This window comes from Homarus americanus, unplaced genomic scaffold, assembly GCF_018991925.1.
Source record: "Homarus americanus isolate GMGI-L3 unplaced genomic scaffold, GMGI_Hamer_2.0 scaffold11022, whole genome shotgun sequence".
NCBI lineage: Eukaryota > Metazoa > Arthropoda > Malacostraca > Decapoda > Nephropidae > Homarus > Homarus americanus.
In genome coordinates this window covers 4,768,463-4,782,449 of record NW_024737068.1, presented here as the reverse complement: position 1 = coordinate 4,782,449, position 13,987 = coordinate 4,768,463, and the positions used below count along the sequence as shown (strand labels likewise).

General features: G+C 46.2%; 1 protein-coding gene across 1 annotated transcript; it reads left to right on the top strand.

Annotated features, from left to right (window-relative positions):
* Positions 1–3,037: 3,037 nt before the first annotated feature.
* On the top strand, positions 3,038–13,041 carry LOC121872821 (glutamate receptor ionotropic, delta-2-like). Its single transcript, XM_042375871.1, has 6 exons — positions 3,038–3,139; positions 4,289–5,328; positions 5,547–5,746; positions 6,336–6,576; positions 7,397–7,555; positions 12,182–13,041. The coding sequence occupies exons 1-6, from the start codon at positions 3,124–3,126 to the stop codon at positions 12,299–12,301; spliced, it is 1,776 nt and encodes a 591-aa protein (XP_042231805.1). The 5' UTR covers positions 3,038–3,123; the 3' UTR covers positions 12,302–13,041.
* The last annotated feature ends 946 nt before the right edge of the window (positions 13,042–13,987 follow it).

Below are 13,987 nucleotides of genomic sequence, written 5' to 3'. Positions count from 1 at the left end.
CTTCCTTCCTCAACCTCACACTTCCCTCCCTCAATCAATTCCCATCCGTTCCAACTTATATTTTTACACTCGCTAAACTGGGTCCCTCCCTCCCTTCACCTTTACGCTTCCTCCCTCCACCACAACACTCCCTCCCTCTGCCACTACCCTCCCCTCCCTCCACCACTACCCTCCCTCCATCAACCCCCCTCCTTCCCTCTACTACCACTACCATCCCTCTCTCCACCACTACCCTCCATCCCGCCTCTAATGCCCTCCCTCCCTCCCTCTACCAGTAGCCACCCCCTCCCTCCGTCTACCACTAGCCACACCCTTCCTCCACCACTAGCCAATACCCTCCCTCCCTCTACCACTAGCCACTACCCTCCCTCCCTCTACCACTCTACCCTCCTCCCTCCATCACTACCACTACCCCTCCTCCCTCTACCCTAGCCACCCTCCCCTCCCTCTAGCCACTAGCCACTACCCTCCCTCCCTCTCCACCCTCCAGACCCCTTCCTCTACCACTACCACCCCTCACCACTCCACCTACCCCTCACTCTACCACTCAGCCACTACCCTTCCTCTCTACCAACCACCTCCACCCTCCCTCCCCTACCACTAGCCACTACCCCCTCCCTCTACCACTAGCCACTACCCTTCCCTCCCCTCCACTACCACTACCCTTCCTCCCTCTACCACCTAGCCACTACCCCTCCCTCTCTACTCCACTAGCCACTACTCCCCTCCCTCCCTCTACCACTAGCCACTACCCCTTCCTCCCTCTACCACTCCCTTCTCCACCACTCCCTCCCTCCCTCTACCACTAGCCACTACCCCCTCCCCTCTGCCTAGCTCCTCTACCACTAGCCACTACCCTCCCCTACCACTAGCCCTCACTCCTCCACTAGCCACTACCCTCCCTCCCTCACTAGCCACTACCCTCCCCTCCCACCAGCCACTACCACTAGCCCTCCCTTCCACTCCACCACTCACCACCAGCCACCACCCTCCTTCTCACCACCACTACCCTCCCTCCCTCTACCACTAGCCACTACCCTCCTCCCTCTACCACTAGCCACTACCCTCCTCCCTCCCTACCCCCACTACCCACCTCCTCCCTCTACCACTAGCCACTACCCTCCCTCCCTCCCTACCACCTAGCCACTACCCTCCCTCCCCTACCACTAGCCACTACCCTCCTCCCTCTACCACTAGCCACTACCCCCACCCCTCCTACCACTAGCCACTACCACTCCTCCCTCTCCACTAGCCACCCACTACCCACCACTACTAGCCCTCCCTCCCTCTACCACTAGCCACCACCCTCCTTCCCTCTACCACTAGCCACTACTCCTCCACTAGCCACTACCCTCCCCCTCTACCACTAGCCACCCCCCTTCCTCCCACTAGCCACTACCCTCCTCCCTCTACCCCAGCCACTACCCTTCCTCCCTACCACCAGTCACTACCCCCTCCCCCACTTACCTCCTCTCTACCACTAGCCACTACCCCTCCCTCCCTCTACCACTAGCCACTACCCTCCCTTCCTCTACCACTAGCCACTTCCCTCCTCCCTCTACCACTAGCCACTACCCTCCCTCCCTCCACCACTAGCCACTACCCTACCCACTCCCTCTCCCTACCACTACCACTCCCTTCCCTCTACCACCAGCCACTACCCTTCCTCCCTCTACCACTAGCTACCGTCCTCCCTCCCACCACCACTACCCCTCCTCCCTCTACCACTAGCCACTACCCCTTCCTCCCTCTACCACCAGTACCCTTCCTCCCTCTACCACCCACTACCTCACCACTCCCTCCCTCTACCACTAGCCACTACCCCTCCCTCCCTCTGCCACTGCCACTCCCCCTCCCCTCTACCACTAGCCACTACCCTCCTCTCCCTCCCTCCACTAGCCACTACCACTCCCCTCCCTCTACCACTAGCCACTAACCCTACCTCCCTCTACCACTAGCCACTACCCTCCCTCCTCTACCACTACCACTACCCTCCCTCCCTCTACTACCACCTACCACTAGCCACTACCCTCCCTCCCTCTCCCTCACCACTAGCCACTACCCTCCCTCCCTCTACCACTAGCCACCACTCCCCCTCCCTCCCTCTACCACTAGCCACTACCTCCCTCCCTCTACCACTAGCCACTACCCCCAGCCACTAGCCACTACCCTCCCTCCCTCTACCACTAGCCACTACCCCTTCCTGTGGCCACTACTCCCTTTGCCACTCACTAGCCACTCCCTCCCCACCATGGCCACTACCCCCCTTCCTCACCCACTAACCACTAGCCACGCCCAACCACCACTACCACTGGCCACTTCCTCTACCCTCTACCACTCAGCCACTGCCACTACCCTCCTCCCTCTACCACCAGTGCCCACCACCAGTCACTATCCTCCCTCACCACTCAGCCACTCACCCTTCCTCCCTCTCCACAGCCACTACCCCTCCCTCCCTCCCATACCACTACCCTCCCTCCCTAGCCTGGCCACTACCCCCCTCCCTCTTGAACTAGCTGTGGTTTGTGCTATTCACCCAAATGTCTCTGTTGTAATATAGTAGTTGATATTTGACCGGTAACACCTTAATGTAAATTTGTGTGTGTGTGTGTGTGTGTGTGTGTGTGTGTGTGTGTGTGTGTGTGTGTGTGTGTGTGTGTGTGTGTGTACAGGGAATTTGAGTAACCAGTTGATTTCATAAGATCCCTCGTAAGTTCATGTAATTACTGATTCTCTCGGGGGTTGAATTACGTGAACTTACTAAAAGTTTTATTGACTTATTTATTGATTTATTTATACACACACACACACACACACACACACACACAACAAACCCCCTACCACAACCTGCAGCTCAACAATCACACGACATACATCATTATTTGCTCCGAAATTACCTGGCATATGTAAGAAAGGTCAAGTTGTTTACCATGTTTCTCTTGTGTTTTCAAGTAAGGTCATGTTGTTTACTGTCTGTGCTGTGTGCTGTTGTCTGAGGACCTCCCGTCACTCACCATGGAGACTGTGTACCGTCCTCTTCTCCTCGTCCGTGCCTTCCTCCTACTGGTGGTGGTCAGCTCGACTCTTACTTGGGCTTTAGGAAGGGAGAGTCTGACAAGGAGGATGTCTTTGCTGTCAGGTGAGTAGGAACCAAAGTTTCTCTCGTGAACATCCTCCCCCTTCTGTTTCTGTTAAGGGTTGTATTGCCTCACATTCGACTGTCAGGCGGGAAGGAACACTTGGGTAACAGGTCCTCCTTGACAATGATGTCATGTGAGAAGGTCTTCTGATCCCCCTCCCCCTCTCTCTCTCTCTCTCCCTCTCTACAATAATTCTGTATTACAACTTCGAACATATTAGCAAAATACCTACAACACAATATACAATTCACGATACACAGAACGGAAGGTTGGAGGACACACACACACACACACGCACACACACACACACACACACACACACACACACACACACACACACACACACACACACACACACACACACACACACGCACACACACACACACACACACACACACATAACATGTAATAAATCAGTGTATTCACTCCCAGTAAACTGCTCCTACACTGTCATATGTTGCGAAATGAACTGTAGTTTTGAGCTGATCCCCATCTAGGTTACTATACGTCTTGTTTGTGTCACTTATGTCACTTGTATATTATTTGTAATTCATGCATTCACACAAATATGTAACTGTATATTTTCAGCCTTCACGAAACGCTTGAAGCTCTTTCAATAATAGAGTACGTTAATTATTATTATTATTACACACACACACACACACACCATCGTCTTAGGTACTGTGCAATGATCACTGGGTCTTCCTGGAAGTTGTAATACAGGCACAGATACACGCTGTCTCGTGTCTCATGGAAATGTGTTTTATGGGGCCATCTGAAAATTATACGCCCTAAAATCTTTCCCCTGATGACTGAACACCCGCAATGCTACCCTAACCTAACCTGACCTAACTTATCTTAATGCTAACCTAACTTAACCTTACCTGACCTAACGGAAGCTATTGCTAACCTAACCTAACCTATTGCTAACCGAATGTAACTTAATGCTAACCTAATCGAACTAACATAATGCTAGCTAACCTAACTTGATTTAACCTAACCTTAGCAAACCTCTCAGTCAGCGTTAAGGCATTAAATCACCAGGTGAAATAAGCTGAGGTTGTCTAAAATTCATGTGATCTATTTTATGTACTGTGGGTTGACTTTGGATATCATACGCGCTGCTAAATCTTGTCTGTTATCTGCAGGTGATGATGGTATGGCCATGAGTAAGGTAGTGAGGGACTTAGTAGCGGGTCCTCTATCATCACACCAATTGCTGCTGGTCACTGACGATGAGGCGGAGAACTTGCTGGATGTTGGGTGGATCCTGGCCTCCCTGGGACCTCTGGCACCTCCCTCAGTGTTCAGCACATCTAACTCCCTCCTCCACATTCACTATCCCACCTCACACATCCGCGGTCCGCTCCTCGCAACCATCTTCGTTTTCCACAACGACCCAAACACATTCTTGGATCTTCTGCAAACTAACCAAGAGTGGAACCCCAAGTATTTAGTGCTCTTTTGTTTGAATGATGACGTGAACACGACGAGGGTCATAAGTCAGCCTCTAGTACAGCGGTCGGAACGTATCTTGATGCTGCAAATGGTGACTGTGAATGAGAAGTTGTCGTTTAAGACTTACACCAGCCTCCCCATGCAAGTTAATTCACGAGGTAAGAAGTTAGTGAAGACACCTTTGGGAACCTGGCGACCTGAGAGGCCCACCACCTTAGAGTCAATTTTTCCGTCGAGGTTCGACAGTTTCGGAGGGATTATATTACAGCTGTCGTCGTGGTGTGACGACACTCCCTTCCTCTACTACAAGGACGGCCAGTGTACTGGTGAGAACATCGATGCCCTTACTATTATATCCCACAAATACAACTTCACCTTCTACGTGCAGGACAAGCCAGCTGACGAGCGGTGGGATTCTAAGGAGAACGGCTCGTGGGTGGGGCTGATGGCTGGTCTAATGTACGAGGGCAAACACCTCGCCCCGAACGCTATGCTCCTGAACGAAGAAAATAGGCGAGAGTTCGACTACACGTATCCGTACCAGACGGAGGGATTCAGCTTCCTCCATCGTATGCCGCCGCCGCTACCCCAATGGAAAAATCTGTTGTACCCTTTCACCACCACCATGTGGGTCGCCGTCCTCGCCTCCACCATGCTGGTCGTCATCCTCCTCGTATTCTTGCTACACGTCGTCCAACACCTCCACGACCCAATCAGCTTCGCCCTCAAGGTAACCTACAAGCAAAGGTTCTCCACTACCATCCGTGTCTCAATCATCAGCTTGGTGTTATTCCGTGTATAGTAACAGTATAACGTTTATGAGAGCTCTCAGTACAGTACAATAGCATCACACCGTATGAAGAATGTTAGCAGCTTCCCGCTAATAGTGTCAGTAATCTTTTGTGTAGAGATGTAGTAACGCGGCGCTGTGTATCACGTGTCCTTCAGGTGGTGGCTGGGCTGCTGCATCAGAGTGTGGACATGAGAGAGGTGCGGGCGTCATGGGCGCGAGTGTGGCTGGCGTGGTGGTGGGTGTCAGTCATCATCGTGTTGTCCGCCTACACCAGTAACCTCATTGCCGTCCTCACCGTTCCTGTTTACCCCAAGACGATACAGACGGTGGAGGAGCTGGCTGCACATTCCACCAGGTGAGCACACACACACACACACACACACACACACACACACACGCACGCACACACACACATACATACATACATACATACATACATACATACATACATACATACATACATACATACATACATACATACATACATACATACATACATACATACATACATACACCTGTGTGGGTCAGTCAGTAGGTGCACGTTAGAAGAACGATCATTATTGTACCAAGTTATCAAATTTACTTTGCATTAATCTTGGTAGAAAAATTCCTCGAAGTCAGGTAAGGTCAGGATAAGTAAAATCTTCATTAGATTATATTGAAAATAGCTTATGTTAGGCAAAGTTACGTTAGGGAGGGTCAGATTAGGTGAGGTTAAGTTAAAAGTGCCAACCTTATGCTGATGGTCATAGTGTTAACCTTACACCGGCGGTCACAGTGCCAACCTTACACTGGCGGTCACAGTGCCAACCTTACACTGTCGGTCACATTGCCAACATTACACTGGCGGTCACCGTGCCAACATTACACTGGTGGTCAGTTATATTAAGAGTGTCAACCTCACATTAGCGGTCAGAGTGACAATCTCTCCCTGGTGGTGACAGAGTCATGATGCTTGACTACGGGAACTTCGTGCCAGGGGCCCTCAAGACTTCCTCCCACCCGGCCCTGGCAGCCCTAGGACACAAACTAGAACTGATGCCCTACGACTCAGATGCCATGTACGACCACATCTTCCAGAGGATGGAAGCTGGAGGTTACGCCTTCCTGGAGTTCTCCAGCTACCTCTTCTACCTCCAGAAACACTACAACTTTACGGCTGTCTCCTACATCATGAACTCCCAGGTGGGTTATGGGTCTCCTAGATAGATGATGAATGATGGTCTACCATGTGGGAGGCCATCATACATACATACATACATACATACATGCATTACGCACATTACATACATATTAAAATATATATATAAATATATACGACTGTTGTATTGTCTTGCTGATTCTGGAACCACACTGCAGGACAATGGGGGAAGCGAAAATGTGAACTGTATCTGTACCAGGACAGTAGACTGTCGAGTGATACCACTTGAGGATGTTGAGTGACACCACTGCTATATAAAAATGGTCTCTTATATTCGTAAAAATTATATACAGAGGCTGCTGGAGAGCAAACACCGCTCAGATTTCACAGGAGCATACGTTTGTTAAAACTGCCACGCCTTTCCATAAACACATGTATTGTATCGGGAATTCTCCCCCCACACAATCAACCTGTCACTATCTGTAGCTTGCTGGTGAAATCTGTGACCCTATAGGCACTTACGGCCTTAAATGCATGAGTCGAGTGGGCAAGCATGAATTTCGCATGCTTCCCTGTTGGGCGCTGTAAACGCTTTTGCGCTTCGCCTTGCGCAGGATGCAAGGGGGTGCCCAATTAACTAGCCCCCTCGCGGGGCAAAATGTAAAAAAGTTGTCGTCTCGAGCGGACATGAGCGCTGAATAAGTGATATTGAACTGGTTGGAGATAGTAACATTACCTGCATATCGACAGCGCCTAGACTCTAGAGTCTCTGGACTAACTAATTAGTAGATAGATAATGGTTTACAAAATAATGGTTTATACAAATAGGGACATTATTTAGCTCTTTCTCGTCTCTCTACCCAGATCTACTCAAGTCTGCTGGTGTGGTTCCTTCCGCGCAACACGCCTTACACGCCCCTCTTCTCCCACGCCCTGATGCACCTGCGGGAGGCCGGCATCTTGTCTCACCTGTTTTCTCAACATCTACGTACGACAATCAAACGACAGGATAAGAACAAAGCGGTGAGTGCAGGAGTGACTGTAAACTGTTTGTTGATGTGTTGAGTAGTGTCAACTGCTTATTGAAATGTGAGGTAGGGTGTCAGCTGTGTATGTGTGAATTCAGTGTCCGAGAGAGAGAAAAGGGGAGACAGAATGTGAGAGCACGTGTTTTTATGTTGTGTATAATAATAATAATAATAATAATAATAATAATAATAATAATAATAATAATAATAATAACAACAATAATAATAATAATAATAATAATAATAATAATAATAATAATAATAATAATAATAATAATAATAATAATAATAATAATAATAATAATAATAATAATAATAATAATAATAAAAGTAATAATAATAATAATAATAATAATATTATTATTATTATTATTATTATTATTAATTATAATAATAATAATAATTATCGGTAATTAACAAATGCAGCTTTCATAAACTGGAAATATACAAAAGACATTAGTGGTACTGTCCAATATATAATGACAAGGGAGAGAGGGTCATTTAACAATGAATTTCAGCACAACTACTGTACAAAAAATGACATTGACAAGGAGTGAACAGACAGGTTATCTATGAGTTGATGATGGTGTAGTAGCTTCTTCCTAAACTTACAGTTGAGGTCATGTTTATGATCAGAGATAGTTGAAATGTGATATAATAGAGGGAGAGAATAATCTTGCGCGTCCTCTTGTGCACTCCGCCCTTGTTGTGTGGCATTTAAGGAAGAAGATCGGGCAGGGGAAGAATAGGTGGACTTAGGAAGTATGAATGTTGTATAAACACCCAAGAATTTAGGAGCTGGAACTATGGGGGAATTGAAGAGACGAAAGATGTGGGACGATAGCAGGAAGGTTTGCTGGTTGTACTGACGTGTGCTTGCCAGTTCAGTTTGTTATCTACAGTGACGCCGAGGAGCTAAGTCAAATCCACAACCTGGAATGTGTTGGGGCCTAGTGTGATGGAGGGAGGTGGGACATGGTCGGAGGAGAGGTTGATGTGCATAACCATGGTCTTGGTATGGTTGATGGTGGCGTGGATGGTGTTGGTCCATATTTGGAGACTGTTCAATATATTCTGGAGGGAACTGTAGTCGGGAGTCGAGTTGTTAACATGATATCAACGGTGGTAGACTTAGCCAAATGCCTTGGTGAAATCAATGAAGGCGATAGTCACAGAGGTCTTATGTTTCGCTAGGTTACGGTATATGAAATTAAGAAACCTGACGAGACAGTGGGTGGTATTGATATTGATATCGAAACAGTTTATTTAGCCAAAAGAACACAGATACAGTCAATTAAAAAAATCATAATATTAACATGGCTGAGCCAGTTGAGAGTCTGAGCTCTCTTGAAGGCACCTGATATATACTGTACATTTATCTCAAGGACGTATTATATAACATTTAGCATCATCTGGAATAGTACACATAGCATGGTGGTAATAAGATCATCTCATAATGTTACCACGGTTATCACTTCGATATTTATTTATTCTATTTTATTATTATTATTATTATTTTTACATTTATATTAAAAGAATATACATGATTTACAGTGGAATTGAAAAACATAAATATGATGAGGGAAGCAGTGCAACATGAGTGGAACAAGAGGACAGAGTTGTCAGGATTATGTCTAGTTGGCAAATATATTTATTGCAATGGTAATTTCTACCTATCTACATGGCAATTTATGATAAAACGGTTTTGGTGGTACAATAAAGGCAGGTATATAAAGTAGGTATTACAAAAAATATTAATACTTAGACAATAGATATTTTTTGAGAGATGATTTAAAAGAAGGGAGCGTAGTCTTTACTCCGATGGGTGGGGGTAAGTTGTTCCACACCTTCACACCGTGATATTTTATGGAGGTCTGGGACAAAGGAGTGCGTGGGGGGTGGTCTTAGTAACTCTTGGTGCCTTAACTTGTATTTCTGCTTATTCCGGAACTGGAAATAATTGTTGACAATCAATTGATTGACAGATTTGTAAACAAATAGGACACAGCAGTAGGTGTTAATATCCTCGAATTTTAACATTTTCAATTTAGCAAATTGTTCATTTGTGTCATCACTTTTTTTATCAAGTCATTGTCCGCATAACTCTCTTTTGTGCTGTAACCAGGGATTATGTTTTTGAAGAGCCAGAGGCCCCCCATAGTGTGTGACAGTGTATCAGGTGTTGGTAAACAAGATCATAATAGATTTCGTTCATTGCTGTAAAAGTGAGTGACTGACGAGTGTGATACATGATACCGCACGGTTTACCGACTTAACTCTGAATGGCTTGTGTGTGGTTTCTCCAGCTAAGTTTCTCATCAACAATAACTCCGAGGAATTTAGTATTTTGTTCGCTTTTGAGGACTGAATTACCAAGGTACATGGGGTCCAAATCTGGGGGTAAGTTTTTCCTTCTGTGAAATATCGTGTAGTGGGTTTTTTCCATGTTTAAGGTCAGTTTATTACTCATTACCCAGGTCCTCACTTTAGTCAACTCAGTGTTCATAGTTCTCATCAGGGAAGGGAGATCTGAGTTGCTGGCATAGAGATTACTATCGTCTGCAAATAATCTTTATTTTATGAGTGTGCTAGCGTGGACTATATCATTTATGTACAGCAAAAACAGTACTGGGCCGAGAATGGAGCCTTGGGGGATGCCATACAAAATTGGTGAGGAGTCAGATTGATGATTATTATAGCAGACAAACTGTTTCCCATTAGAAGATATGAGGTGAACCAATTGTGTGATAAGCACCCTAACGCCGTAATGTTCAAGCTTTGACAGGAGGATGGTATGGTTGACAGAATCATAGACTTTAGAGAGGTCCAAGAATATACCGACTGTGAACTGACTGTCATCAAAGGCGTTTAAGATGTCATTAGTAAAGGATGGCAGAGCACTCTCAGTTGACCTTCTATCTCTAAATCAAAACTGAGAGTCTGTAAGGATGTTATTGACATTGCAGAAGGAATCTAGTCTGCTACATGCTCGCTTCTCCAGTATCTTACTTAAGGTTGGGAGGACTGATTTGGGGCGGTAATTCTTGAAAAGACCTTTGTCCCCAGACTTTTTATAGCTGGGTGAACTTTATAAACTTTCAATTTATTCGGAAAGACACCACTAGTGAAGGAGGAGTTACAAATGTGTAGGAGAACAGGTAGTAATAAGTGAGCAAACTTGACTTCAGGAAGTTGAAAATTTTCATTCAGCAGACGTGAAATTTTGTGCTGGGATGACTCCCAGTTCTCGTGGAAATCTTCGGGGACTCCGGCAAACCTGAGGTTGTTTCGACGCCCGATGCCGTCCACATAATCCACCCGGTCTGCTGTTGTCGCTAGTTTCGTTTTAAGCTTGGATCTCTCCTCGCTCAGCTGTTAAACTTGGGTCCTGAGTGTTCAGTTCTCCTTAGCTTCAACGTTTAACTTTTTTTTTAAGTCACTTATTTCCCCTTGCGAGAAATCCAAGCTTCTTGTAATCTCATTTAGCTGGTCATTGAGACGCCGGTCAGCTTCCTCTAGTTTCCTGGTGGTCTCCTTATTCATTCGTTGTATGATGTCCTGTATGACACAAGCAGCCAACCTAGACATATCGGAGCTAGTGAAGGGAGTGTAGGTGGCAGTGGAGAGTCGATCAAGCTGTGTGGTCAGCTGGGGTGGCCGGCCTGGTGGGACGGCAAGGGAAGAGGGCGGTGGGGTAGACAAGAGCTCGGATTACAAGCCGTGGCACTGAGGGAAATCACAGAGACACAGAGTCACAGGTTCACCAGTAAATTGACAAATATATCTACTTAGGAGGATCACAGATAGATATTGTGCTGGTCAGGTCACTCACTAGTCACTCACAAATCGGATGTTCTAGAAATCAGACTGGGTACTCCTGAAATGCCCCTGTTTTTCGACGAAAAACACGGAGCTCACCAGACACACGTCCCACCACCACGCTGTTTCCTGGTGGTGGAAGAAATTTTCATGTTGCCGAATTGCTGAGGATCTGTGTCGCCTGCAATGTCAGCATAAGCCCAGTCAAACACGAAACTTTCGCAGATTAGGCTGGGTATTGGGGTGATAGCAGTGGGTCGTAACTCGATTAAGGATTGTGGTCTTGTTGACCTGGACACTGGTGACACATATGACACTTCGTTCATAATCGAATGAATGTCATTCGAGTTATTTCTTTCACACAATCGACAAAACTATATAACTAATGATTGACAAAACGATACAAATTTATTTATGGTGACAACCTTCAGTCCACCAGTCATCATGACACACAGGTACGGTACATCACTCACTGCTGGTACTGTGCATTCTGTATTGGAACGTGTGTGTGTGTGTGTGTGTGTGTGAAACACTCACGTGTTCTAGATAATGAATCGATAATGGTTGAAATTACGAAATGATTTACTGAGTGAAAGGGTGGGAGTTTCCTAGTTACAGTTAACCCCCAACCTCCACCTACAGGTAAACGATCTCTCCTCAACCCCTAAACTATCACTCCAACTGTAAACATGTCAACACTAACTATTTTACCTCATAAAAACAATATCATTCTCTTTTTAAAATCGCTTTTGCCGTCCTAGTGACAATAAAATGGCTGTGAGTGTTTTGTTGTTGTTGACAGGCGAGTGGAGGAGGGCAGCTGAAGGTGAAGCAACTACAGGGCGCCTTCATACTGTGGGTGTTGGGACTGACCGCCGCTGCCTTGACCTTATTACTAGAGTTTCTCATAAGATATTACTGAATCTCTCTCTCTCTCTCTCTCTCTCTCTCTCTCTCTCTCTCTCTCTCTTTCTCTCTCTCTCTCTCTCTCTCTCTGTCTCTCTCTCAAACACCAGCAGTTGATAGGACAACCAGTTCAGACTTCAATGAACAATACTTCGCTAAATCAGTGTTACCAATTCACGTCACCAGATCACGTCACTCACTCAGCATTGTTAACCACTTGACTGGAGTTAATTAAAGGTGGGTCACTTGACTCTATATCCTATTGTATCCATCCATCTGTTACTGAGGGATCCATTTTGTTTAGGTTAATGTATTAGTTAGGAAGGGAATGGAAAGAGATATCTTTCAAGTTAAATTTATTTAACAAAGACGTTATATGAAGTCATATGTGTTCGTCATATTTCTAACTAGAGATACCGTGGAGGGGGGAGGACTCACTATATACACCCGCACGACTACAGGAAAATCATTAAATACACGTTACCACGCCTCAGTACCATACGCCGCAGGCCCATCCAGAAAACCGCCTCACTATATCACACCCAATGCTAAACTGCCTGTAATTCCAACACTGCTCACCAGCTGCCGAGAACATATTCTGCGTGTCAAATCAGAGCCCGTTTTTTTTCCCAAAGATTCTTCTGGTCTTCTTTTCTCTGGTCCCCGAGCAATGCTAGGGACTGTCAGTTGGTCGAAAATGTTCAAAGGAGGGCCACCAGACTGGTGCCTGCACTTCGGCACCTCAGCTACCCTGAGAGATTGGAGCGCCTGAACTTGCCTAGCTTATACTACAGACAGGCAAGGGGTGACCTAATTGAGGTGTACAAACATCTCAAGGGGCACTACTCAGTCGAGTGTCCTTACTTGGAGCTGGCGGACGCTCGCACCAGAAGGGGTCACAGCTCAAGATTGAAGAAGCCGTAAGTCCAGATAACTGTGAGGGCAAACTTTTTCGGAGTGAGGGTTGTGAACTCTTGGAACAATCTACCAGAAAGTGTTGTGACTGCACCGAGTGTGAGCTCTTTCAAGACAAGACTTGACCAACACTGGAGCGGGTTCAGGTACATTCAGGAGCCGGTGCATGCCCAGTACTTGCCAAGAGCGCGTAACAGAGACGTGACCGATCGCCCAAGCGGCTAACGAGCCGATCATTTGGTGAAGAAGATAAAAAAAAAAAATATGGGCTTAGTCACGTCGGTTGCTGGGCAAAGCTATCGTCGTGGCATCTGATACAGGCCTACATCACCAAGACAACGTTACCAACCATTTAACCAAGACAGCGTTACTAACATCTTCACCAAGCTGCATTACTAGAGCACGTCACCAAACCAGTGTTAATAACATTACCAACTTACGTCGCCAAGCCCAACCAGAGCCAAATCACCAAGACAGCGTTGCCAGCTCACGCCATCAGGTCACACAGATCATGGAATTAGATCACCAAGAGAAGCATCACCAATCCACGTCATCAAGGCAGCTCAAGTTATCAGTCACCAAGCCAGTGTTACCAATCGTGTCACCAACCCAGCGTTACCAACAGTTTTAAGATTATTTTTATGTCTATCTGTCTGTCTGTCTCCATTATGCTTAACTGTATTTCAGCACTTAATAAAGAAAGGCATAGCTGAGTATTTTAAGACCTTCTTCATACATACATACATACATACAATACATACATACATACACACGTACATACATACAT